Source organism: Phalacrocorax aristotelis, chromosome 21 (assembly GCF_949628215.1).
Source record: "Phalacrocorax aristotelis chromosome 21, bGulAri2.1, whole genome shotgun sequence".
NCBI lineage: Eukaryota > Metazoa > Chordata > Aves > Suliformes > Phalacrocoracidae > Phalacrocorax > Phalacrocorax aristotelis.
In genome coordinates this window covers 5,488,445-5,515,621 of record NC_134296.1, presented here as the reverse complement: position 1 = coordinate 5,515,621, position 27,177 = coordinate 5,488,445, and the positions used below count along the sequence as shown (strand labels likewise).

The 27,177-nt window shown below is 45.0% G+C and overlaps 1 protein-coding gene across 2 annotated transcripts; it reads left to right on the top strand.

The window, feature by feature from the left end:
* Positions 1–52: 52 nt before the first annotated feature.
* DSTYK (dual serine/threonine and tyrosine protein kinase) lies at positions 53–27,116 on the top strand. 2 transcript variants are annotated; one of them, XM_075115337.1, is made up of 13 exons: positions 53–447; positions 7,961–8,346; positions 14,449–15,112; positions 17,616–17,890; positions 18,274–18,357; positions 19,513–19,689; positions 19,978–20,107; positions 20,366–20,522; positions 21,264–21,396; positions 21,626–21,739; positions 22,221–22,335; positions 23,447–23,581; positions 24,630–27,116. In XM_075115337.1, exons 1-13 carry the CDS (start codon positions 207–209, stop codon positions 24,815–24,817), a joined length of 2,799 nt encoding a protein of 932 aa, XP_074971438.1. In that variant the 5' UTR covers positions 53–206; the 3' UTR covers positions 24,818–27,116. The 2 variants fall into 2 exon arrangements, with proteins under 2 accessions (XP_074971438.1, XP_074971437.1); XM_075115336.1 differs by having other exon boundaries at positions 77–447; positions 20,477–20,522.
* Positions 27,117–27,177: the final 61 nt, after the last annotated feature.

Here is a 27,177-nt window from a genome sequence, read left to right as displayed (position 1 = left end):
AGGCGCTGCCCCTGAGCAGGAGGAAGGCGGCGGCGGCGGCGGGGGAAGGGGAGGCGGGAGGGGTGGGGGGGGGAAGACGAGGAAAGGCCGGCCGCCGGGGGCGCGCCGTTCCCCTCCGGGAGGGCGGAGAGACCGGTAGCGGCAGCCTGGCAGGGGCCGAGTGTCCCCCGCGGTGGGGAGGGGATAGCGGAACGGACCCGGAGGAGATGGAGGGCGAAGGGGCCCCGTCGTGGCGGGGTCCCGGCGGGGTGATCCGCGACCTGTGCCGCTCCTTCGGCCACTACAACCGGCACCTGGCGCGGCTTCAGCACAACCTGCGAGAGACCAAGAAGTTCTTCCGCGACGTCAAATACTCCCAGGGGCACCACTTCGCTTCGACGGCGGCTGGCGAGGGTCTCCCCGCCGGGGCTGGGGACGGGGCCCCCCGGGACGGCCCTGCGGCCGGCGGTGAGAGAGGGACGGGGGAAGGCGGGCAGGGCCTGCGGCGGGCGCTGAGGCCTGCTTTTAGGGTGTGTGTATGTGGGGAACGGGGGCGGCTTTTGGGGATAAACGGGGGTCTCTGGGGGTAGGGGGTCCGTGGGGTAAGGGGTGGGTAGGGAGGGGTGGGCTGGCGGCTTGCGGGGTTTGGGGTGCGGGTGGGCGGCGGTGGGTGGGCTGTGGGGGGCGGAGGGCGCAACTGGAGGGGCAGGCGAGAGCGAGCTGGTGTAGGGCGTGTAATGGGGGATGGGTGGGCCTTGGGGGTGCCTGGGGGGTGTGAGAGGCTTTGTGGGGCGCAGGGAGCGGGCCGGGGGTCAGGGGGGCTGCAGGGTCGGGGTTAGGGGGCTGCAGCACCTGGGGAGCTGGGTGGGTCGTGGGGTCGGCGCGTGTTTGTCATGGAGCTCTGTGTGAGCAGCGCCAGGCTTCATTCATCAGCTTCATCCTCATCTGTCACTGTTGACAAACATTTGCTGCTGGTGGGAGCCCTCCTGCTGCATGCAGAACTTCGTCTTTTCATAAGACTGTCTTGTGAGATGAGTTTAGCGTGACATTAAATATATATAAAGACCTTCTTTATTCATTTCCAAATGGCTCATGAGTCATCTGTTGGTTACTTGTCCAAGATGCTTGTCCATGCTTGTCTTATGCTCACAATTCTGATTTGAAAATTGAAGTGGTGTTGAGCGCTTCTGTCAGTCTGTGTAAAAAACCAGCGTTCCACGTAAGCCGTCAGAATAGAAGCGACCAGTTTTGTAAAAATGTAGTGTCTCTTTGTTTACATCTTTCTGTGACTTCCAAGAAGTAGGAACTAGTTGGATTCACTCATTCTTCGTGGGTCTCAGTGCTGTTAGAATGGTAGCCCTCAGCTGGATTTGCTCTTCTGTTTGGTAACTTCTTGTAAAATATTGCTAGTCAAACACAATTGCATCTTTTAAACCCTGCTTACAGGGCTTTGTAGATGTGGGTGCATCATTAATTAAATATTCCTGACATAAGATGCAGATTTCAGCAAATATCCTACCTGTTTTTTCCTAACACAAAGCACTTATAACCTTCTCTCTTGTTTTTTTTTTTTTTCTTTCCAACTACCTACCTTGACCCACTTTGACTTTACTGCTGAATGTGTTACCAACTGGCCCTTAAGTATCAGGGCTTCAAGGAGGGGCTGACTGCTTTAGAGCTTGTTCATGCAAACAGTAATAACAGCGTAGGCTCTTGGTTTGGGATTTCAGGCTGCAGAGGTTGTATAACATTTACTGTTCTTAAAACTTCAATCAGTAGTTTGCAAAGGGGTGAAGTGGCGACGTGTTCCAGGTGGGGCACAGGTCGAGTGAATAAACCTGCTCCATGTTAGAAGGTGGGAAGTCATGGTGGCAGTCTTGAGGGGCGTGTGGAAAGAGGGAGAGGATGAAGAGCAGGATTTGGTAAAATAATGGAGGCTGGCAGTTCTCTTAAATGAGTCATCTGCAAAATAACTGTGAACCGATGATTATTATTTTTTTAAGATATGGGAAGACACAAGCCTTCGCCTGAAACCCAGAGCCTTGGTATTGCTTATTACCTTTCTGCCTGAATGATCACCTTTGGACAGTGCTTCTTCATCTGTACGTCTGTAAAATTTTAGTTGTATTGCACGTTTCCGGTACTCTCTGAAACTTAGTGGCTGGCTTTTTTCCCCTGTCTGACACGGGGAGGTTATTTTAAGTGTGAGGACAGTTCTCATGGACTTCAGAACTGCTTTTTCCTGGCATCTGCCTTACAGGTGGTGTCAGAGTGAGAGGAATTTTGACTGAACAGTTCTGCAGACTTTCTGCAGTGCACTGAGGCATGAATGCTAATGGTTTGTGAAATAAAAAAGAAACGGGGGAGTTAAATGGACAGGACGCTTACAACCTAGGATTGAAGTGGAAAAATAAACCGTGAAAGTAAATTTAGGTGACTTGGAAACGAAACAAATGTAAAGGGGTTTGCTTTGGAGATACCTGCGGAGCTGGTGTAACAGCATAGAAAGGTAACTGCCCTCTGAATCAACACAGCTCCAGGAACCTAAAGCACAGTCTGGGTTACTCTGTCCAAAACCAGACCTAAGTGTCTGCTAAGCTGAGTAGTAGCCCCTGACCTCTCAGGTAGGCTGGGTGAGTCAGGGCTGTGTACTTGAAGGAGCAGGTGTGTACTTGCTTTTACATCCCGCCCTCCTCTGCCTGGGAGGATGACAGGCAATATTCATCGATAAAGGATTGACGAAAAGTTCCCTCTGTGGCGTTAGTACTGGGACTGACTCCTCATAGTAAGAGAAGTAAAATAAATTCAAGGGGAAAAAAAGAATTCCCTTCCAGCTACTGTTTATGAGGGGAGGGAGAAAGTCTCGTTTGCACTGTCTGCATTTCTGAAGCATTCAACAAAATATTGTCTGTTTTCTAGGTCTGCTTTGTCATGAATAGGCTTTTAAGAATGACTTGTTAAAGTACTGTGTGTGCTGGTTTTGGCTGGGTAGAGTCAATTTTCTTCGCAGCAGCCAGCACGGGGCTGTGGTTTGGGTTTGCGCTGGACGCAGCGCTGATACCCCGGGATGGTTTCGTTCCAGCTGAGCAGGGCTCGCACAGAGCCGAGGCCTTTTCTGCCTCTCACCCACCAGCGAGGGGCTGGGGGGGCACAAGGGGCTGGGAGGGGACATGGCCGGGACAGTGACGCCAGCTGACGCCAGGGCTGTCCCACACCGTGCGGCATCGTGCTCAGCACACAGAGCCGGGGGAGGAGGAGGAAGGGGGGACGTTGGCAGGGATGGCGTTTGCCTTCCCCAGGCACTGTTAGGCGCGATGGAGCCCTGCTGCCCTGGGGATGGCTGAGCACCCGCCGGCCGAGGGGAAGGAGGGGAGGAATTCCTTGCTTTGCTTTTGCTTCCCCTATTAAACTGTCTTTATCTCAACCCACGAGTTTTCTCACTTTTACTCTTCCGATTCTCTCCCCCATCCTGCTGGGGGGGAGCAAGCGAGCGGCTGCGTGGGGCTCAGCCACCGGCTGGGGTTAAACCATGACACTGTGACAAACCTGTAGCTTTAGCCTGCACAGGTCTGACAGCTTTTGATTCCTGGTGCTGTTAGCTAGCGTGTTTTGTACTGACTTTCTGTAAAAGAAAATCTTAATTAGGGACTCAGTAGGGGATTTTATTAAAATGTGTAAAGATACTAAGGAAAGGACCCAGCAACTCTGCCTTCTACTAATGGTAGTTTTCTTTATTCTGTGCTTGAAATAATTTGAACTTTGACCTGGAACCTGAGTTTTTTGATATTTCTTTTGCCTTATTTCAGAAATTTCTGTAAACAGAGCTGTACTGCTTGTGCAGATATCCACAGCCTCTCCAGGGCTTTGGTCAGCAGCTGCAGTGTTACCTTAACGAGTGTGAGCTGGGGGGAAAGCCCAAGGCTTGGTAACCTAACGGCTCGGTACATCAATGTATTTCGTAGGGCGTGAGTGTGTTAACCAGAGGGTTTGGAATGGTTTTCATCCTGATGCTATATTGACTGAGGGTATATATCCTGGTTAAAATGTGACTGGTCTGCCTATATTGCTGTGATCCTCAAAAGGTTAGGGCTCCTATTGTGCTGTTAGGTGTGTCAACATAAGAAGATGGGGTTTAAGACTAGATAATGTGTGGAGGGCTGGTTGGGAGGGTACTTGTGAAATAGCTCCTCAAATAGACGGGAGGAGGCAATTGCTAGCAAGCTTCGAGCTAAGCAGAACATGAAGCTTGGTTCTGCAGACCCTGGGGGCTTCTCCTGCTTGTGGTGGTATATGGATTCATCATGTGTCTTCTCCTGGATTTAACGTCACTGTGCCGATAGATGTGCGGTGGGGTGGAATTAAAACTTGGTTCATATAACTGGGTGTGTTAATCATAAGTCTTGTGGTCAAAGCATGCTGCGAGTCACGGCCAGCACCGCAGAAATGTAAGGATTTCTTTGAAAGGTAGTGGTATTTGCAGTAAGTAGTATGAGGGTCTGGCCTTACTTAGGCACTGTTGTCCATATGTATTACTGAAAATAGAGTAGAAAGACCAGCAGTGTAGCTGGCCTTCCTTGAAAAGGGGATGAATAAATGCTTAAGGCTTCTATAGATTCCATAAATTCAACCTAAGATTCTTCTGTCAAGTGTTTGACTGAATTTTGAAATTAGTCTTGGTGAGAGACGTCCTTGTTCTTGGACAGACCTCCTCTCATCAAAAGGAGCTTAATCGGATGCACGCGCTTAAGGACTCCCCCTGGAGCCATGTTTTTTCTGAAGTGTTTATCACATGTCTCCAAAAGATACAGTGTATGGATACAGTATGTAGCACCAGCTAAAATCTTTGGCAAAAGCCCCATCACAAGCAAGAGCTGCTCCCATAGATATGGGAATCTCCTGTATCTCTTCAGTAAGCAAGTTCTAAACCTACTTTTTGTTAGGTACTGCAGGAGGTCGTATTGCTCCCAACTTGAATTCTTCATGATCAGATCAGTGGCACAGGCTATTAAGTACTGTATGAGTGTTTTTATCCTGTGCCTTATTCTGATACGCAGAAATAGTCACACACTGTCCGCAGTGCAGAACATGAGCAGTAGCTCCATCGCTGTGCAGCTCGCTTCAATTTTGAGACCTTGGGGTCACCGTAAGATACCCGGTGGTAGCTACACACAGGGTTGAAACTGCCATGACTTGGGTGCCTTGATGGTGCGCCGGACTAGTTGTGATATGGCTGAATCTTGCTTTTTTTGGTGCGGCTTCCAGGTTTGTACTTCGCATACCTGGAACGTTGCTGCGTCACGTGCTGTTGAACATAATGGCTTTGTTGCTGATAGCGCTTGTAGTAAACTCGTTGAATAAAAGCTGGTCACAGGGAGGTTGCATGCGTGAAAAGATGAAAGGTGTTTTAAAGATGTAGCATTTAGGTATCCATTCTGTGCTTCAATAATTTGAGTTAAGCTGCTGTATTTCAATCGCTTAGTGCCAGCATTAAGTACCTGTAAACACAGAGGCCACCCAGAATGAGCAGAGGGTGCAATCTGCCTCTGCTTTTCTCTTCAAAAGCCTGTGCAGAGAAGGCTTCACAGCCTGTACAGTGCCTTCTGAATGGCTTTTTTCATGCTTGGTAGCTGAAGAGCGAGCCTGAATTCCAGTTGAAGTTTCAATAGATGTAACCAGATCAAAGAAATTCTTTATCTTGTAGATGAAGGCTTCAATGTGCTATTTGTGGAGCTTTGCTGATTTTTATCTTCTGTGAGCCGCTAGCTGGATTCTGCCTTGCACTCGCTTGATGTGGCCACTCTGCTATGGTTGGGGAACTTGAAAGGCTGTTTCAGAAACAGTTATGAAGAGTCACACTTCAAGAAGTGATGTCTCCCTTAACCTTTTCCGAACTGTTGGTTTATGGGGGTCAGTGTCTGGGGTGGTGTGGGACAGAGGTGCAGGAGAGGGGCTTGCTGAGGCACGGAGAGGGCTTCCCCATAGCGTGGTATGGGATGAAAGGCCTCCTCTGACGGAGAGAACCTCTCCGGCAGTCCTATTTCCAGACTGCGAATTTGAAGGAAAGGCAAATCTTAGGCAAGATGATAAAGAAGCCTTAAACTGGGTCTAAGACACAACAACCTACGCATGATATTGCCCCCGATTTGAATGCTTTTAATTAAAACAGAGGGATGGAATGCTATCAGAATGAGGACTAGAATAGCTGTTGTATGTTATCTTTAATTTGGTTAGTAGTGTTGAGGAATATCTTAGTATATGAGAGTATGTTGTTTTCTTGGGGCTTGAGACACTGAAACAATTTTAGATGCCAGAACATGACTCATTAAAAGAATTTTAATAGCCCTGGTATTAAAACAGGACCTTCCCCTACAAAATCCCTGCTGGTGCTTCTCTGCTGTATTGTATTCAAGTCTGTCTTTAAACTGTCACTCCCATCAGTTTGCCTGATATCAGGGCAATCGTACTGGTTTATAGCCTTCAGATTTGCCTGGTCTTTTGGGGACTGGTGTCTCCATTTGCCATTTCATTCTTGGGTGCCATCTGCCTTCAGATCTGGGAGCAGGGGCTAGCCCTCTGGCTGTGGTGGAACACTAGCTGTTTTGTACTCGCGGGGATTGTGCTGAAGAGCAGCAGATGGGGAATTTGTTTGTATCCGGTTTTTGTACTACCAGGATTATTCTGTTGCTATGCATAAGGTAACGCAAAGCTTCTCAGACTTCAGCTTAGATGACTAAGCGTGGGAAACGCTGTATTTAGGACTTGTAAAAGAATACAGAAGCTAAATTAAGTACTGAGACTGAGAATTAATGTAGTAAGGCAAATGCAAGGAGTTGCAGCATCATCATGGACTAAGAATTCAAAGGGCCTGGTTAGTGGGATGGTACAACTGATGATTCAGATGGAAGATGGGTAAGGAGAGTGGTTACAGGCAGTGCCGCTACTCTGAAAGAGATACAGATGTCAAGTGACTTCCTTTTGCAAACTAAATTCTCTTAAAATTAATACAAATCTGGCAAACCATCCCTATTTAATTCAACTGCGTAGGTTAGGAAAGATGTGTACCATTAGTGCGATCAAGGGAATGAAGATGTTTCTTCTTGTTTTAGACTGCACTAGGAACCTTCTGGCTGCTAGCAAAGAGTCTTCCCCTCGGCTCATATCTATCCAGGGTGGTGAAAGCGTGACAGTTTATTTAGGTGCTGTGATTGTATTTCTGTTGTAGGGATTTGCTGGCAGAGGCTGTTAGTTCTGCTACCATGTCTCAGCAACCTTGGTCTTGTCATCTGCTTTGTGTAGAGAAGCAATTTTGCAAGACTGCCTTTCCTTGAGGCTAGAAAGGAGGTTTTGCTGCTTTAATGTCAATGATCCTAGACTTTGGTCAACAAGCTTGTGCAGAAATACTCTTGGGATTTGGTAGATGCAAAGTATTTGACATTAAGTGTGTGGGTGGAACTGTCACCAGTTCAGAGTTGATTGAATTTATTTCTGATATGCAACAGGAATGTTCTGTACAGCCAAGCCATCAAAACTTGGGAAGAGTTAGCCTTAGGGACGTCTTGGGCCTCCTTGAACTCTGGAGCAAGGCGAAACGCTGTTCCAACCTGAGGCAAGATTAGCCCTGTGGTTGTTTCAACCTTGACAACTGTTTCCTCTTGACTTCCAGGGCCTACCATTAGTCTTCCACTAACGTCCTGAAGAGAGCTCTGTGTAAACGCTTTCTGATGAAATAGGTGGGGAGAACAGTAACATGTTGCCTTAACGGCTTTGTGAGAATCAACCTACTGTGGACCTTGGCGTTGCTGTGGTAGAAATGCTGAATTGCTGACACTAGTTTCAGGACACATAAGCAAATTCTTGGTGCTATGTGGGTTTCTCGGTGGGCTGTGGGGCAGCAATGTCTGAACTTGTGTTCAGCTGGCTTAGAGATATGAGACTTATTGTTCAGCCAACCTGTTCTAATGCGGTCTGTCCTCAATTTTAGGGCAGAATTTAATTTCCTTCCCTCGCCATGAGGAAGAGCATCTCCAGCGGACTGTGAGCTGGCACCCTTGCCTTCTGATTCTTGGCCAGAACTGTAATGCCAAATGCCAGTTACTCAACATACTGCTGGGTGAGAAGCTGCTCCCTACCACCAAAATCAGCAATGAGGAGAATTGTAAGAGGCGACGGATCCGTTTCACACATGGCACGCAAACACGGATTAGCCTAGCGCTGCCTGAGCAGTATGAACTGGTCCACATGATGGCAGCCCACCGGGGGCACTGGGACACGATACCAGAGGAGGACTTAGAAATTCGTGGGGACAGCGAAGATCCTGCTCACCGGATAGCGGAGCTGGAGGTCATGCTGCCGTACTCGCTACTAAAGGTAAGTAGGTGTCCATGTACCATCATCGTAGCGAACCTGAGGTGTAGCGTTTATAGTCCCTAATAAAGCTAATGGTGTAAACTCTCAAGCATAGGAATCTCTTGTAAATAAAGAGAAGCTGGAAGTCTGGTGTTAGGATTTTAATTGGACATCGCCATCTAAGCCTGTGTGCTTTTGTGTCAGTGTTGCCTCTTAGCATTATCATTCCCCTGTAATGTTCCATCTGTCTCAGAAGCCAACCTTACTCAGATGTAACTCCACGTGTCTTCTAAATTTTTATTCCAGTTTCAAGGTCATTCAGAGTTAGCTTTGCTGTCTGATAGAAGCTAGAAGCTGTCATACAGGGATATGTACTTTTTTTGTCTCTGTCGTGAAGAGCTTGTCAGAAAAAAACCCCACCTTAATTCCAACATCTGATAAAATGACCTGACTTGATTTGAGAGGGTGGCTTTTTACATTTCTGTGGTGTCAATGGAAACTGAAGGTGCTAAGAACAAGACAGTGGGAGCCTGTTCTCAGTGCCATTTCTAACACTGTTAGTATCTTCCTTTGACTTTCCTTTTACTTGTCCATAAAACGTGTTCCTGTCCTGGGAGTGTTGCAGTTTGGTGTTTAGCAAATACCATTAAAGGCGAGGGTTGTATTTTATAGCTTTCTATAGCTTTCATAAGCTTTCATTGCATTTCGTATCTTACATCGAGCCTTTGTTATTGCAGTAAAATACTTCCGGAGCATTGTGTTTGGCAGTCCAATATCTGGAACAGGTTATTCTTAAACATAAATTGCTTAAGCGCAAAGAATGTGATCTGTTGTCACACAAATAAGAGTATGGACTTCCTATTTGAACAGTAAAATAGCAAGGTAATTTTTTCTGGACATACAAATCGAGGCATGATTGTAAATAGGCAGAAAATGAAGACCCAGTCTGGCTTCATCAGTTTGAAGTAAGTGCTACAAACCCAGCCTGTAGCTAAATTTAAGCCTGTCCTAATGCGAGAAGCCAAGTCAATGCTATCTTGTAGTGTGTCTGTGGCTTCCAGTATCTGCTGAAAGAGCACAAGTGCCATGTTTGTATCTGTATGTGAGGCATCCACCACCTTCCCAAAGAGCACCAGCTCAGCTGCTGGTGCTGCAAAGTAAATGCCTGTTCTGGATCTTCTGCTTGTAAAATCCTGCCTTGCTATGCATAAAAGAGTATTTAGCTTTACATTTATTTTACTTGGTTACATTTTTATAGGGGCCAGTTTAGACACACTGCAGTTTACAACCCTCTTTCAGATTTCTCATGTGAGTGACAAAGATCTCTCTGTTTGCCTTTGGTTATATTTAGGACACTTAGATGAAAACAGCTACTCAGATTAATTTGAAAAGGGTTGGTGAAATAAAAAGCTCTTCCAATAGAAGGAGAGGGAGGGTGAATCACAGCTAGCTTCAGATTGGTTCAAAGGATTCCTTACATGAATTCAAGGGGCTAAAGGAAGGACCAAAAATTTTTAAGGCTGATAGGAGATGCCTTTTAGCAGGTAATGGGGCTGAGGATAGCTTTGTGTTAAATTACAGGAGTCTGACCTCCTCTTGAGACCTGTGCTTTCTTGCACCCTTATAGCTAACGTGCATTCTCCAGCCCTGCTCAGCAGACACAGAGACAAGAAAGGTTTTTAAGTAAATATCTTCTAGTCATGGACGCTCCTTCTGTAACTAGTGGAATATGTATCTGGAGCAATAATGGATGAGTTTTTTGGACGCTATCCAAAGTTGCATGTCTGCAGAACTACCCTGAAGGAACTTCTGCTTTTTCTTAACTTGTGAAACAAAACTAGGAGTCTAATAACAGTTGCGTGCTTGATGATAACGTGATATTCAGTACAGATCTTACAGATTTCGATTTGCCCAGGAATCAATTAATTTGGAGGAGCTCAGTACCTTATGGGCAGAGGGGGAGGGAAATCAATCTGCGTTTTACCCTACTTGTTACCTAGAATCCCTGTATTTTCATCTGTGTGGTTTTCTCCCAATAGCAGAATGCTTATTAGTACTGCGTTTCGTAATGACCTTACACTCTAGATATTCAAACACCTTACTAGTGTTTGAAGAAATGTTTGTGGGTCCTTGCGTGGACTAGAACAGTTACAGGAGATGAGAATTTCCTTTGTGGGTTTCTGTTTGAAATCATGTTCGCTCCCCATAGTGAGGCTGCCATCAAAGGAGCTGAGAGTGACTTCAGGACCTGGGGAATGCTGTGCAGCTTTTCAGGCCTAAGCATCTCTCACTGAGAGGCTTAATTGCCCAGGCTGGCTTGGGCACCTAGATTACACGCTGCTGTTTTGTGCAGGCACCTAATGCTGAATCATGCTTCTTGGTGCAGATACTTGTTTGCTAAATCCAAACTCATTAGTCATTACTATAGTAAAGAAAGGCTACGTTATTTTAAGTTAACAGTATCCAAATATCAACTAAACGATGTTTTTTACTTGGAGATAAATTCGAGTGTAGAATATACCACTTCATACTGAACTGGCAGTGGAGCACCCTGAGTTTTTTTTTTTCAGTCTGATATTCAGGGTGGGACCGTGCTTGCCTTTCTGTGTTACTGAAGGACGTCTTAATCAAAACTTGTTTCGCAGAAAAGGGGGTGAGGAAGAGGGAGCCAAAAACTTGATTTGCATGGGTTGGCTGCTGTGAGAACACTACCTTGTGCTAATAGGTATGTGAACTTAGTTATTTTTAAATGTAAAATATCGGGGAAGGAAAAACTTTGGCAAAGCTGTTCTATTCCTTGGGGATCACTGTGCACAGGAATGCATTTGGGTCATGGGGAATAATCCATCTAGCCAGACAGATTATTGATTTATAGTGGGAGCAAACAGTTGGCTCTTTCCCTAAATCTTATCAGTTTTGCCCGGAAGCCAAAATGGACTTCTCTGAAGTATTGGTTTGTCTGTACGGTACAGCTGAAGGGAGGAGGACAACAGGGCTGAAAGCTTCCTTTTTCATGCCTTTGTCTTGCTTTGTGCTTCATGTGACTTTGAGTTGCAGGCTGAAGGGTTTTAGCTAAGGCTTGTAGGGCAAGAAGAATTTTCAGCTGCTCTGACAAAGCTGGAAGATGAGTGAAGAAATACAAGATGGTTCTAATGAGCTCTAACAGAAGAACTGAATTAGTTTGGGTTTGTTGTTGCATTTCTTTAGGTACTGTAGCAGTGATTCAGGTCATATGAATTAGTAGTTGTCACAAGTAGCAAAGAACGTGGTTAAGTACCAATTGGGTGGTTATTTTAACGTACATCCTGCTTAAAACTTGGAAGAACGTGCCCTGGTCTCCTTCTTGAGAGTATTTTTAATGTCTTTGCTTATGGCCTTCATGCAGAAAACTGAAAAGCTTTCACGTTGGCTGAGACACTCTTCCTTCCACGTAGCATCAGTTTACTGTGGGCTGTGCTGCCATGCTCCTGCCCTGCACCAGCGTCAAATACCTGTAGTCGTCTTTCTCTGTCCCTTTATGATGGCATAACTGAGGGTAGAAGATACTGAAAATGCCAGCTCCATGAAATTATTCTTCCACCAGTGTGAAACCTGTTCTCTACTTTTTCTGGCTTAGTGATGCATCTTTTACAGGGGAAGAGTTCATGATCAGAGAAGGAGCATTGCTTCTCAGACTGTTCCGTGAGCGTGTCCACCTCACAGGCTTTCTTGGGCTGGCCCTTCCAGCAAAGGTGAAATGAAATTCCCTGATGAAGCAGGGTTCAAAGTCATGCCACCAAATCAAAGCAATTACGTTCTGTAAAGAACAGCAGTGTTTGCTGGAGACCAGAGGTGTAGTTCAGTGTTCTTACCTGGGATTCTTTCTGGAGTTACTGAACTTCTGACTCAGACCCCTGTGGGAATGGAATAAACTGGCAAGACTTCAGAAAAACTGGGGGGAGTGTGTGTTTAAAAAATAAATCCTAGAGTAGAATCTAGGGGTATATACATGCCTCAGATTAACAGGGAGGCAATGAAATTAGATTGCACGTGTAATAAATGCAGTAACTGTCAGACTTCAGTGATTCACAGACTATTCTTGGAAGGCAGAGTATTCAAATTGGCTTAGAAAAAGACTGAGCTGGGCCTTCAGTCATAATCTGCTTGATGGGAGGTTGGGTAAAAATCTGGCTAAATTGGGTTAGCTTCTCAGCCCCTCAGTTAACTAAACAAACAGTGATTAAACTGCCCGAAGCCTAGCAAAATAGGACAAGGCCCTCTTGGGACGTAGCAAATAAATGCTTTTTAACTGATTTGGAAATGAGGAATTACCTGTTGACTCAGTAAAATGGCACATTCAGTGGTCCCTCAATGCATTTAGTGAGACTCCACTTGCCTTACTGTAGGTCAAGACCTACTTGATCCTTGATTTTAATTTTTGTTCTGGGATGCAGTGGTCATCCTGGCATTGCAAGTCCAAATCCGTAGATGAGTATGTAGTGTGTCTGCATGGTATTCTCTTTAAAGAGTATTTTTTTAAATTGCTGTCAACAGCACCAGCGCATCATATTTTAAGCAGAAGAGCTGTAACTCTGACATTTGTGTCCCTGGTGTTTGGATTGCTAGGTGGGAAGCTTTGATATTTAAAAAGGGCTGTTAGTTACGGAAAACACGAATGAAGTTACTTGACAGCAATTTCATGCTTACAGCTGTCAGAAGTGTTTGAGTGTGTTTACAGCAGTGTGACCTTGTGAGAACCAGCTCAAAAATTTTAGGAATCCAGTGTGAGTCATAGGTATTCGCCATATAGGAGTACTTGACCCCTAACAGTATGAGGCTGCATAGACAGTGCTTAAACTTCTGTAGGACATTTGAAACAAAAAAAAAAAAAGGCGGGAGGGGAAGAAATGAAGAAAGGTTGCTAATGCTCTTTGGAAAAGCCTGAGAGGCCTCTATGGAAACAGGAGGACTAGTTGCTCACACTGTATTCTGCTGTCTGTGTTGGTTTTCTCCCTGTCTCCTAGAGACAGCACTGGCTTCCTCCTTTGTTTACAGGCGCTGGCGTGAGTCATCCGCCCTGGTGAGTATTGCAGCAGCACACATCTCATTCTGCAAAACCTCCCGTGCGTTGGGCAGGTTTGAGTTCAGCGCCGGGGAGTCCCGTGGCAGCAATGACTTCCTGTTAGCTCTGAGAGCAGCTGGGAGATGTGGTCAAGCCTTTAGTTTTTCTGGTGGAGAAAAAATATTGAAGAATTCTTAGTTATCCCCCTGCTACGAGTTGAGAAGATGGCACTTAAATTATGTCTCCAGTTCAAAGCCTTTGACATTTTCTTTCCTTATTTTAGTAGAGTGATACATGCAGGTCTAACACTGTTCTTGCATATCCAAAGGTGAATCTCATCCCCTTCCTTGGAAGGGAAGGAAGCAGGTTTCACACCTGGCCCTTTTTAGTGGGGTTAGTAAGTGGTGTCAGCAGGAGCATATGACCAAAGCAGTAAAACTGTCCAGTAAGAAAATAAGTAAATAAAATACATCTCTTAGGTTTTCATTGGATTTGAAGAAAGCCATAACTAACTTGTCACAACCATCTGTTCCTCCCTGTCTGTCCTTTGGCTGCGGAGTCTTTGGAATCGGTTATTGTGCTGCTTTGGCAGTAGCGGCTACTGTAGTGCTTTCTGCTGTTGGAAGCTACACTGAAAACAGACAGCATGGATATCTTCTCAGAGAGATGCAGATCTGGGAAACGTCGATGGGGGGTTGAGAGCGTATTTACTGGGAGAGGTTGTTGCAAAGTGGGCAGCTATAAGCTAAAGAATAACGGCTATTCTGCGACAGCACTTACCTGGGAAACTTGTTCTAAGTTTTGTTCAGAGCTAAAACTCAAAGGCACTTGGTACAACATCAGAGTTTTGGAGTCAATAGGCACTAATCCATGTGTGGCTGTATCCCTGCGAGAGGGCTGTCATCACCTTGCAGGTAGGCGATACACTAAAGCATGACGCGGTGTGTGAGACTCCATAACTGTTCTAAAGGGTTTGAGTGTTTCTGGTTTTGCACTTTGTGAATGAATTACAGTGCATTTTTGCATGCATCAGTTTTTAAAAGGAGCTGTACGACCCTTTCTTTTTTCTCTTTACCTCCTAGGAAGTGGATGTTGTAGTAGCACCATGTCGTGGATTCCAGCCTGCTGAAGCCACCTTGGGAGAGTATGTGAACCAAGTCTTGCCCGTTGTCGTCTTTGCCATCAGCGAGGCTGAACTTTCTTCATCAGATGAGAACGAACTGCGTGAAATCAAAGAGAAATTCTCTTTGCCCATTTTCTTCTTCAAAGTGCCAGAGTCGGGGGTTGAGCTGATTGCTCCCAAAAAAACTGATAATGAAAAGTCCTCCCTTTACTGCCAGCTGATGGACTTGGAGTACCTGAGTACCAACCACTGCAGCTGCGGGGCACCCGGTCCTGATGCCGATGCCCAAAGCATGCTGGTGGAGCAGTTCGAGAAGCTCCGTCTCCTAAGCACTTTCTCCAGGCAGGTGCTTCAGAAGCATCTCGTGGAAGCAGCTACCGGTTTAAATGAGGTGCACTGCCGCTGCCTGAACATCTTCATCAATCAGGCTTTCGACATGCAGCGAGACCTGCAAATCACCCCCAAGCGGCTAGAGTATACCCGCAAGAAGGAGAATGAGCTGTATGAGTCTCTGATGAACATTGCCAACCGCAAACAAGAGGAGATGAAGGACATGATCATAGAGACGCTTAGCAATATGAAAGAGGAGCTCTTGGAGGATGCTGCTAATATGGAATTCAAAGGTAACTACTGGCAGGAGAGCAATGGGAACGAAATGGTTAAGGGCTTTAAAGGAGAGTGGCAGAGGGATATTTGCCATCTGCCAAGGGATGGTTAGTGGCAGTCTAGGCAAGGGGCTTTGTAAGAAAATTCAGAACTAATACACAAAGGATTCTTCTGTGGTGTCTCCTGGGTAGAAAGCACTGTCCTTAAATGAGAAGCCTGGACATAATAAGTCGCGATTTCTTATAAATCAGACGTTTCCCCCAGAGCTTGCTGGACAGTTCTGGATTAGGGTATTTTACTTCTCTGCTTTAATTCCCTATTCTGCTGAAGAAGAAAAAAATAACTCTTAACTTTGCCTCAGTGGTTGTGTGGAGACTTGGGAATAAATCTGTCCTAAGAAAAGAAGCTGTTTGAGTTTTAGTGATGAAGGCTTGGTTTGTGTGTTTTCTGCTTGATTTCTTTGTCTGAGAGAGGTTTGCGTAAGACTTTTGGGTATAGAACCTCCTAAAAGGAAATCCTTCAGGGTGGGTAAGGTTTTCCCTTTTTTAAAAAAAAAAACAAAACCAACACAACATATTGTGCTCCTGAGGCCTATGCTTGGCATTTAGTGTGTGTTTTGGGGAAATGTGAGAATTCTCACTACATCTTCTCGCACCAGAACTTCCAGGAACACACAAGCTGGAAGCATACAGAATGATGTATAAACTGCGAAGGGCGAGAGGCTATCCAAATTTTGTCTGCAGGAATACATGGTCTATCATAAGCGGCACAGTGAAGATCTGTAGGTTGATACTCCCCAGCTCTTCTCTCCTCTGCTTGCTAAGCAGATGTTTTCCGTAACAATAATTTCTGTTCTAAGGAAATGCAGTTCACTGGGCTGATGGGGAAAGATTTTTCTATTTAAAATAAAATCAGAGATAACTGTAGGCAATAGGCTTAGAAGAAATTATTTGTTGTGAATTGAGTGCTCTTCTGAGGCACAAGACTGGTGAAAGCTCGGGATAATTTTGTTTGTCTTTATTTACTTCCTCCTAATTTCAAATTGGAGTGTTACCTCCTGGGACAAAGAGGAGAAACGATGGATTGCGTTTAATCCTGCAGGTTAGGGTCTGGATCTCTGCTTCTGCAGGTGGGAAATGGGTAGGATCTTTCCCGTTTCTTGGAATGCTGGCTTTGTAGTGCCCATGCAAAACATTGTCCTCATAAAGAGCTCATTTTAATTGCAACATTAACCTATTTGCATGCTGCAGAAAACCCCAACAAACCAGCATACACTAAGGGTGTAGTGAGTGTGTTAATTCTACCTGTTTAGGGCTGCTCTTACTCCATTATGAGGACAGGTAATAAATCCTGTATTCTGCCTGACCCACTCTTTACAGACATGGAGCGCTGTAGTGCCTGAGCTCAGGAACCTGTATCTGCAGGAGTATGTTTAGGGGCAGCAGAAGCTAAAACACATGCAGTAAATGTGTGCGTGTATTTCTATGTACAAGTATCGCTTGGAGTACTTAGAGTGTAGAATCTTGTTGGCTGTCAGTACTTGAAGCAATATCCCAAAAGGAGGAAGATGTTATTTTGAGGAGCTAATGCCATCTGCTGATCACTGGATTTGTTTTAAGTAGACTAGACGGTTGTTGGCCAAAATCCAGAGACAAGGTCTTCAGCTCCTGGTAGCAACGTGGTGCTGCTCAGTGTGGTTACTGTGCACGAGTAGGGATTGCTCAGTGTTGGTTTAAAAATACTGAGTGGTCATCAACCTTTTCAGGGTACCATGAAAAAAAAGTCACGTAACCGACGTGGCTGGTACATCACTTTCTTTGTAACGTTCAGCATCCAGCAGTGCTTATGGATTGCAGCGTGGCCTGGCAGCCTTTCCTGAGCTCTGCTTCAGGTAGAAAGACAGCTTTAATTTTTGAGGTGATAGTTGACTTGTCATCACTGTATGACTGTAAACCTGTAGTAGCTACAGAATGCTTGTGCAGAGTCTATCAGGTGTTAGAGCTGAGCGTCCTCTGAATTTGAACACCAGTGAATGGAAGCAAACATGCAAATATTTTCCACCTTGGTCAGATGTGATTTTCAGCTTCCCTGAAACTGGAGTACCAGATGTGCATTCCTGGAGCTACTTGAATGCATTAGTACTTTCTATCACAGAATACCAAATTACTCAAAATCTGTGGGACTGGTTTTGGGACCCCTGTAAAACTGGCACTATAGTGTTAGACATGCAGACTGGCAAAAATCCAATCCTTTGCAATAGTCAATATATGTGGTGTTCTGTTGCTCTTGGGTTTCTTTGTATGGCTTAGCAACGCTGCTGGCTTCAGGTGATATCATCTGGGTGTAAAGTAATGAACCTCTGAAGGAGCAAAATAGCGAAAGAGCGTTTGGAGCAGAAGCTGGGTGGACCGGGGCTGCGCTGTAGCTCCTCTGCAAAACACTCAGAGCAGCTGTCGGTAGCTGTTATTGCAGCAGTGACATGTTGAGTCAAAAGGTGCCTCTTTCTTTTCTTTCATGCAGATATTATCATTCCTGAGAATGGGGAACCTGTTAGTTCCAAGGACATAAAGTGTTGTATTAAGCAAATTCAGGAACTGATTATTTCTCGATTAAACCAAGCAGTTGCCAACAAGTTAATTAGTTCTGTGGACTATCTGCGAGAGAGCTTTGTAGGGACTCTGGAGAGGTGTCTGAAGAGCCTGGAGGAGTCCTGGGAGGTTTCAGTACATCCTGCAAGGAGTTTGGAGAAGTCAAAGGATGTTTCTGTACACATCACAAGCAATTATCTCAAACAGGTATGGTGGCTTAAATGGCTGTCTAGAATAGTCTTAATTGCCTTTATTCTCATCCAGCGAGGGTAGTAAGACACAGAGATGCTCAGTGATATTAGAGGAGCACAGCTCTGGAGTGTGTGTGGGTCTGGTGTTACTAAGGGAGGTATGAAAACTGGGGAACAGTCACCTAAAGGCCTAGTACTTGCCTTTCCTAAATCTGTATATAGTAATCAGATTACAGCCCAGAAGCACCTATGAACTTAATACAGTAAATGAATTGAACCGAGTGAATCATGGAGTATCCCATGGAGTGTCAATTTTTTCATTTTCAGAGGGTCTAGCAAATTTTATAGTGACTATCACTTGCAAAGTTCCCATACTTCCATCTTTCCCCTGCTTTCCAGATACTAAATGCAGCCTATCATGTTGAAGTCACTTTCCACTCTGGCTCAACAGTAACCAGGATGCTGTGGGAACAGATCAAACAGGTAGGGGCGTCTTTATCATTTATTTCTAGTATGTGCCACTGTACAGTGAAATGGTTTTGGAGCAAAGAATAGTGTGAACACTCGTGGCTGCCCTGTAAATTTTGACTCTGGGCACATGCGTTGGAAAGCTGTTGCTTCCCCACTCAGCACTAAGGCCATGTGTCTGTTTTATTCCTTGAGGTGCTAATATTTAATTTAAAGCAATTACCTCCTGAGTGTTTCTTTTCTGTTCTGAAACAGCAAAGGAATGATGATCAGCATTTTGAAACTCTTGCTTTTTATGTTTTGGGTAACTGGCTGTTTATTTGGGGTTGGGGGTTTCTTGTGGGGTTTTTTGTTTGTTTTGCAGTGTGTCTTGATTCAGGTCAATTTACTCTTCTCCCTCCAGAGCAGACCAGGTTTCCTCAGGTGTTTGTTTTAAGTTTCTGTTTGTTAAAGCATTCTCTTTCTGAAGTTCCTGCTCTGAGCTGTTGATGACCTTTACTGCCTTTTCCCTCTTAAGATTCCGTGTATGGATGGGTGAGAGGAATATGAGTTTTAGCAAATGGGTACAGTGCAGACTGGGTGGTAACAAACCTGCAGATTCCTCCTTCAGCCTGGGAGAAGGATCCAGGCTGGGTGTGCAGCAGCTGGATTTCTGTGGCTGCTAATAAAGGGTGGGGCAGGGCATCTTAACCACCCAGCAATTTAAGGGAAGTGGTGCGCACCGACACCTAGGATTTCTGCACCTTGGCAGCATGTCTACCCAGCAACAAGCTGCTTCACTGTAGCTTTCACCAGTTTAGGAACATGTCTCTTCCTGAGTCTCTGGGTTACTGCTTATGCCGCCTGTTCTTTCCACCTACCAGCTGCACCACAACTGTGTGGTTTTCCAAGCGGTGGCTGTCGAGCTACCTGTGTTCTTGGTCAGACGTGAAAGGATGGTTGGCTTGTAGGAACGAACTGAGCAGATGTTCAGAAAAATCAGATCTCTCAGTGTACAACAGTATTGTCATCAGTACCTTTAAACTGTAGTTACTGTAAAGTAATTATTTAGCCCAATTCTATATGCAGATGACTGTGCATTTTTGCAAGGTGTCTAAGCAGTCTGAGTAAATTGACTGACCCTTTGCTTTTTTTGTGCTAGTGCCTTAATTCCGTTTCCTGTTTTACTAGATAATCCAGCGCATTACGTGGGTCAGCCCACCCACCATCACCAGTGACTGGAAGAGGAAAGTTGCTCAGGATGCTATCGAGAGCCTCAGTGCCTCCAAGTTAGCCAAGAGCATTTGCAGCCAGTTCCGGACCAGGCTAAACAGCTCCCATGAGGCTTTTGCAGCTTCCCTGCGACAGGTGAGTGTGGGGAGCTGTTACGAAGGAGGTCTTGTTTTGTACGTTGGCACTTATAGAAAGAGGATTTTTAATTGCAGAGATGACTAAAAGAGCAGCTCGTGCAGTTAATGCTACCATTCTGGAGGTAGAGGTGGCAGAGCTGATGTGAGTGCCCTAATACAAGATCCTGTTTTTAAACGAGGCATGCTTTAAGTAGGATCCCTCTTGGTTCTGCAAGGACCCTCAGCCTCATTACGGCAGGGCTTCAAACCAGGCAGGATTACAGTGTGGATGCGATATCTCTTGTAGTTAGAAGACGGCCATTCTGGCAGGCTGGAGAAAACAGAAGACCTGTGGCTGAAGGTGCGGAAAGATCATGCTCCTCGGCTAGCACGGCTCTCGCTGGAGAGCAGGTCCCTCCAGGATGTGCTGTTACACGGTGAGCATTGTGCTTGATGTTCTCTGTATTATCTTCTGCTCCCTCCTTCCGAAGCAGTCAGTGGGTGTAAAGGAGTAGGAGAGGTGTTTAGCTTTTCACTCAGCTACTTCAGTGAGCCTCCATCTGACACATGCTGAGTACCTTGAATTGTGCAGCTGTTGGCCCATGAAAAGCTCTGGGCTGCCAGCTTGATAGTGTACGGGAAGAGATAAACATGTTTTAATGTCTAAAACACTAAATGGATGTTGTGCCTTACAGGCAAACCAAAGCTGGGCCGCGAGCTGGGCCGAGGACAGTATGGCGTGGTCTATCTGTGTGACAGTTGGGGAGGGCATTTCCCATGTGCACTGAAATCTGTTGTTCCTCCAGATGAGAAGCACTGGAATGACCTTGCACTTGAGTTTCACTACATGAGGTGCGTATCGTAAGGGCTTTCCTCATTCCTCGTGGATCTCCTTCACTGCACTGCTGCAGACAAACGCTATTTGCATTTCCATGGCAGACTCTTGCTTGCTGTAGTTCTGCTCTCCAATTAGTGACTTGACCTCATGAAATGGAAATGCTAAGCAGCCATTCCTAGCAGAGGCAAGACAGCTTGCCAGCGCCACTGTGGAAAATGTAACAGGCACGGAGTGGTAGGCAGGCGTGCTCCTTCCTGTCTTAATCTGATTCTCTGGTATCTTTGCCGTTCAAATGCTTGCTGTTTTGCAGAGTAAATTAGAATTAATAGAGTGTGATAGCAAACAGTTCTCCCCTGATTTTTTTGGTATTGAGTCATCCCTCCTTTCCCAATCTTTCTCTGCCCTGTCTGAATTTCCAAAAGAAAATGATGGGTCTGCACTGCAGGAAACTGCTTGTTTTCAGTAAGCAGCTGCAGGCAGGTGCTGCACTACAGACAGCTGAAATCGTACAGTATTTCTTTGGTACTACAACCTTTAATAAGCTTTCTTGAGTTTAATTGCATCAGACGGCTGTATATCGCTATGGTCCTGGCAACTGTGGGGTGCTGCGTTTTACTGTCGGCACATGGTACGGGTGTTACTGTTGTGCTAAAGCTGCAGCTGTTGGGCATTTTTCCCTTTACAAGGTGAGGCTTGGCCTGGCGTGGAGAGAAGGATATTAAAAGGATGAGTTTTCTGTGCTGAACTTTCTCTAGGTCTCTGCAGACGCATGAGCGGCTTGTACATCTCCATGGTTCTGTGATAGATTATGGCTATGGAGGAGGCTCCAGCATTGCCGTCTTGCTGATAATGGAACGGTTGCACAGAGACCTCTATACCGGCCTAAAGGTAAGAACAACCTCTGTGTGTATGTATTTTTATGTATATGTATATTTAGAAATTTGTATAAATGTTTATTTTATTTATATGTATATTTTTAATATATACATTTATCTAAATATCTATTAAATTGTAAACCAAAGATAGGATTGCTTAGTTTTCAGTGTTTTTGGAAAATAAGAGTAAGCAAAAGTGACTTCCCCTTGTAGGAATTAAACCTGCTGTGTTTGTTCTTCAGGCCGGGCTAGAATTAGAAACACGATTGCAGATTGCCTTGGATGTAGTTGAAGGAATCCGTTATCTTCACAGTCAGGGACTTGTGCACCGGGATATCAAACTCAAAAATGTCTTGGTAAGGAAAACTCTTGTATCTGGCTAATCCTCGAGTCTTATGAGGCCCTTTTAGTGGGAGGGAGAAGCATAATATAAGTGAAGTAATAGCTTTCTTCATACAGGATCTTTTAACTTGTCTTGCTAGCCACAACGAGCCTTGCAGTGAGGTTTCCCTAACTCCTGTTCAGGCAGAAAGCTGAGGGGAGAGCGAGCGGTAGAGTGACTCCTCTTGAAGGTAGAGAGCTTGAGCTACAAGTAGCACTTCCAGTTCCCAGTTCTGTTAAACCCCAGCCACACCCTCTGTGTCGAAGACAAGCGAAGGCACGTCTGGTTACTGAGCTGAGCTAGGTAAATGTCCAAGAGCAGCCACGCAGAGAAGCTTCCTTAAGAATGAATGCCCAACCCTTCAAACATAAAGAGTTTAAAAGCTTAATAGTAAAATGCAATACTAAACCTGAGAAGTGTGGTTATCAGCTGCCTGTCTATGAATTCTCCTACAGCTCGACAAAAAGAATCGAGCCAAAATCACTGACTTGGGGTTCTGCAAACCAGAAGCCATGATGTCTGGCAGTATTGTAGGCACACCCATTCATATGGCTCCTGAGCTCTTTACAGGTATGCTTGTTGATTGAATCCACTACTGTCTCTGGCTTGAATTTTGAAGGCCATTACTTTGAATTAATATCTCAACTTGCTTATGAGGAGAAACATAATTAAAATAAATCAGAAGGCTCCCTGCTTACAATGCATACTATGTATATTTTCCTTTATTTTGAGTCTCAGTCTTAAATTTTTGTTTACTTGAAAGAACTGTGGGATTCATAAGCTTTGCTGTAGCAATCAGTACTTTTGCAGTTGGAAAGTTAAATTATTAGTTGTTAGGAAGTGGGAAATATTTGGCTTTTCAGAGGCGCATTACTTCAGAAAGGTTCCTCTGGTTTTGGTGTGGGAACCAAGTAAGGAATTTCCGAGCTGTTACTAACACGTGGAGTGTGTTCAAATTCACTCTGTGCTTCTGGCAGGTACTCTGTAAACATTTTTCCTGAGCAGGCATCTTAGAGCAGCACTTAGAGCTCCATACTACACTTACCAGAATCCTTTTGGTCTGGGATGCTGTCCCTGCTTTGACAAGATTGCAAGCAAATTGAAGCAATCCTATTTTTGTTTCATTTAGAAAATATTATTCAGGTGGTTCTCAGTGAATACTAACAGCGAAATACCCGTGGCTAGCAGGCTAGACCTTGACCTTACGGGGGGAGTGTTGACTTAGCCCTTCCTGTGCTCGATTTTTTCTTATTCAGCAGGTGAACTTGCTGTAAATGAGTAATTGCTGAACTTCTGGATTGAGAGGCTGATGTTAGCTCTGTCAGACTCCTGTGCTAGCAGCAGAGCCAAAGAGAACTGATAGGCTTACAAGTGCTGGTGTTTAAGTCTGAAATACACCTGAGCACCTGTACCTGCTGTGGGCCCTGAACCCCAGCTTGGGAACTGCAGGTACGGCTCAAGTGTATAAATCCTCTGAGAATGGAAGGTCTTAATTTCTATCCTTCCACTTCTGGCAACGACTCCTGATGCGTTACTAGGCTTCGTACATGTCTTCCCTTCTGGCAATGGAGCTGTGGCTTTAATTTGAGGAGGTAGAAGAGTGAAATTAGTTCTCAAACTGCTCAGTTTCCAGTGATGATGATGATGTTTGCCCTGCTGATGAAATGTATTTTTGTCACAGGAAAGTACGATAACTCTGTGGATGTTTATGCATTTGGCATTCTGTTTTGGTACATTTGTTCGGGGCACGTGAAGTTACCAGAGGCTTTCGAGAGATGTGCAAGCAAAGATCACCTTTGGAACAATGTTAGAAGAGGTATAAATGGCTCATTTTGAACTCTATTGGTTGATGCCTTACGCTTGAGTAAAATTTGAGAGGCGATTAGAAAACCCATTTTATCCTCTTGGAACTGAAAGGTAAAAATACAAGTTGTGTTGCTTCATCAGCGGTCTAAAGAGTAACGCTGATCTAGTTAAACTTGGACATATTCTACTGAAAGTCTAACTAAAATTAGCAGGGAATTAAAAAACCAAAAGGCTCCCAGTTAACCACTTCCTTGCCACGGTGTCACAAGAGCTGTGCTGGCACACCGCTTCAACCAGGCAAAGTAGTACAACAGTTACGATGTAAACCAGATCCCAGAACCAGCCAAGCATGATCCCCTAAAGAATGTGTAATCCCTTCCAGCTTCTGGAGGCCGTGGAGATCTGTACATTCAAGTGCTTAATATGCAACATGCTGGGGAAGCTGTCACGGATGGGCTGGATGTTCAGTAAAACACACCTGCTAGTTTTTCCCCAAAGTATAAACCTATTCTTGTGCCTGCGTAGGTTTAGTGTAGTACTTGTGCTTAGCGGTAGCCTAATCCCTCATGCTGCGTCATGGTATCAGAATGCTTTACTACTTTGTGTCCTTAGCTCCTGTCCGAATAATCTCTTCCCTTCTCATGTGAAAAAGATTAACTCAGATGAGCGAGTCTCGCATTTGGTCAGAAGGCTGCACTCACCGATTGTTCTCATGTTGAACTCCTCCTTAAAAGCACCGTTATCAGTGAATGGGGTGGGTCTTGGTTTTTTATAGAAGAGGGTACTAAATTTTGCTCCTAAATAGCTGTAAAGAGGATGCTCCAGTGAAACTAAATGCTTGGGCGGTCCTCTGGAAGCAGGCGTGATCTGGGCGACATCAGCAATGCTTCCAAAGATCTCAGCAGCGTTGCTGAAAATGTAAGCTTTTATCGAAAGCATTAAACCCCAGACAGTCCACTTGGGTCGCTCCAGCCTGCACCAAAGTAATGAGCATCAGACAAAGTTCCCCTCAGATCTGAGGTGCACTGATGGTAACCAGGTCCCTCTCCATTTTCCAGGAGTTCGCCCAGAGCGTCTGCCGGTGTTTGATGAGGAATGCTGGCAGCTGATGGAAGCCTGCTGGGATGGAGACTCCTCCCAGCGCCCTCTCTTGGGGATTGTTCAACCTATGCTGCAGGGGATCATGGACAGGCTCTGCAAGTCAAGCTCTGAGCACCCAAATAAAGGGTTGGATGACTCTACTTGAAAAGGAAGCATAGAAGAATTTTTAATTGTGGGAGAATTCTGAACCCCTAACTCGGCAGATGGCTTCTTCAGATGTAGCTCTTTGTGGCTAACGTTGAGTGGGACAGGTAATGGCAACCAGAAGATTGCTCACAGAGGTGAGACCTCGGGGGTGTTCCTTCGCGAATAGCGGCCAGAGAAATCTCCCCCGGTACACCCCGTCGATGCTAGTTACCCTGCTGCAGCTTTTATTATGGAGTTGTGCAAATAAGAAAGAAAATCCATGCCCTTGAACTGAGAGGGCTTTTTGCCATTCCCACACAAACACCGATCAAAGAAAAGCATCTTGTGTGTTCCAGGTAGTGTCTGTGTTGCTGGGCATTGGTCACGACAGTCTTTACTCAGTCAAGTAAAAACTCTTCCCATTAACTGATGGTCCTCGGTGGCCTTTGGTCCACACAGCTATCCCAATCGCTTATTGATTGGCACTAACTACAGTGCAGTCGCAGAGGAAAGAGAAAGCAGAGGCTCTAGGCTAGAAAGTGTTTAGAAGCTAAGAGCATCTCTGTATGAGCTTCTTGCAACACTCAAAATGTTTACATTGACAGGAGCAAAGCTTCCGTGTTTTACCTAAGGGGGTTTATCTACTGTTCCACTGCAGTGCAAATACCCCAAGTTATAAGCTATTTATCTCTTACGTACCCTTCACCTCTTTATGTAAACAAGCTCTTTTCCTGTAATTTTGCTTCCTAATAGTTATTTGAATGTCTGAAGAAACGTGACCTTTCTTTTACAGTCTTCTGGTAAAATGGAGGACTGCTCAGAGATTACGTATTGTAATACCGAAACAAAGTCATTGCAACTAATGACTGTCCATGGGGAAAATGCCAATTAATTTTAATTAAATTTGGGGTTTGAATTAGTTGTAAAGGCAATGACAGTTTTAAATTGTGCTGTGACAGACGTATTTTTTAAAAAAATAAGGTTTCTCCAGCTGTTTTTTAAAGTCACATGCTTGGCGAGAGCATACTTGAGGGGAAAACAGGTCATTCATTCTTCAGTAGCTGCGTATTGTGGCTGTGTCCGTTCATCTGATCGTTTCACTCTGGGATGTCTAATTCGGCTGTGTTGAAAGGAATGAAAAATGGGGGGGAGGGGAATCCTTCGCAAGGAAGGCATGAGCTGGGGTGCTCCTTCCTAGGAGGGCTGTGTTTGAAAATAATATCCTCGCCCTTTGCCTTTTGCATGTCTGGGGCAAGATTGGTTGGTCTTAAAGTAACGTACCTACAGGGTGGAGGCTGAAATAGAAAATGCACTTTGTTTACTACATGAGGAAATACTGAGTTGGCAAGTTCTCCCTGGGTTTACCGTTCCTCCCAGCTGCAGGGGATGAGCATGCAACGGCTTCGTTTCCCAGGAAAGCTAGCATGCCGCATCCGAAGTAGTAGCATAGGCATGTGGCATCACTGCACCTTGTTGCTGGAATTTATTGCCTAGTATACAGCGAAATTACAACCCATAGCCTGCCTGTTAAACAGCTTGAACAAAGGAAAGGGATACGTCACCCTGCAGTGTTAGTTTAGTTTAAATCTTCCTTTCTTTGTGCAATAAACAGGATTAATGCTTTTTTTATATATAAATAAGACTTTTTTTTTTTTACTTACCTGCACGTGTGGGCATTTTTCTGGTCTGTGATGGCATTAACAGTATGGTTCTATACAGACACAGCCTCGCCAGCTGCTCCAGCTGAAAGCGCAGCATCCAAGAACCACATGCGCAGCAGAACGAATACTTTACCCAAGCAGAAGCGTTAGGTGTTTCACTGCTGTGGTGCACACTCACGCCACCAATGACACTAACAGTATTAACTCTGTTCGACTGTGCGTGGTGGTCAGTAACCTTATTTAAGACTAGGAGAGTCAAGGTCAGTCTCTGGCAATTAATAGATGTAGCTTGTGTAAATAAAAAAATGTACGAATAAAATTTAAACCTCTGTATATGCAATTCCAGGAACGTCTTGTATAGCTTTTCCTGTGTAGCCCTCTCCAGCCACTTCTCTGCCTTTGTATTGTTGTTTGTAGCGATGTTGATGTCTCATTTCTTGTATTTGGTTCGCCTTTTTGCATGTGCAGCATTGCAGATCTGCAAGTTTTCCCAAACTCACTACAGCTGCCTCTCAGCGGTCTTCTTTATATCCCATGGAAAAAAAAAGTCTGCCTTACTGAACTTGTTTTGAGAGATTTCAAACACCCTCTTTACCTTTAAAATCAGTGTTGTTCCCCACCCCCCCATTAAAGCAAGGAAAACAAGGTGAAAAATTACTTCAATAAAAGACTCCACGGACTGTATGTTGAAAGGGGTCCCAAACTCCACGCCTCTGAG

Bases quoted from the DNA above. Each gene is read 5' to 3' on its own strand.
- DSTYK (XM_075115337.1), top strand. From the start codon at position 207: ATGGAGGGCGAAGGGGCCCCGTCGTGGCGGGGTCCCGGCGGGGTGATC. The intron at 448-7,960 runs GTGAGAGAGGGA...CCTCAATTTTAG, and splicing joins GGACGGCCCTGCGGCCGGCG to GGCAGAATTTAATTTCCTTC. The intron at 15,113-17,615 runs GTAACTACTGGC...TCTTTCATGCAG, and splicing joins TGCTAATATGGAATTCAAAG to ATATTATCATTCCTGAGAAT.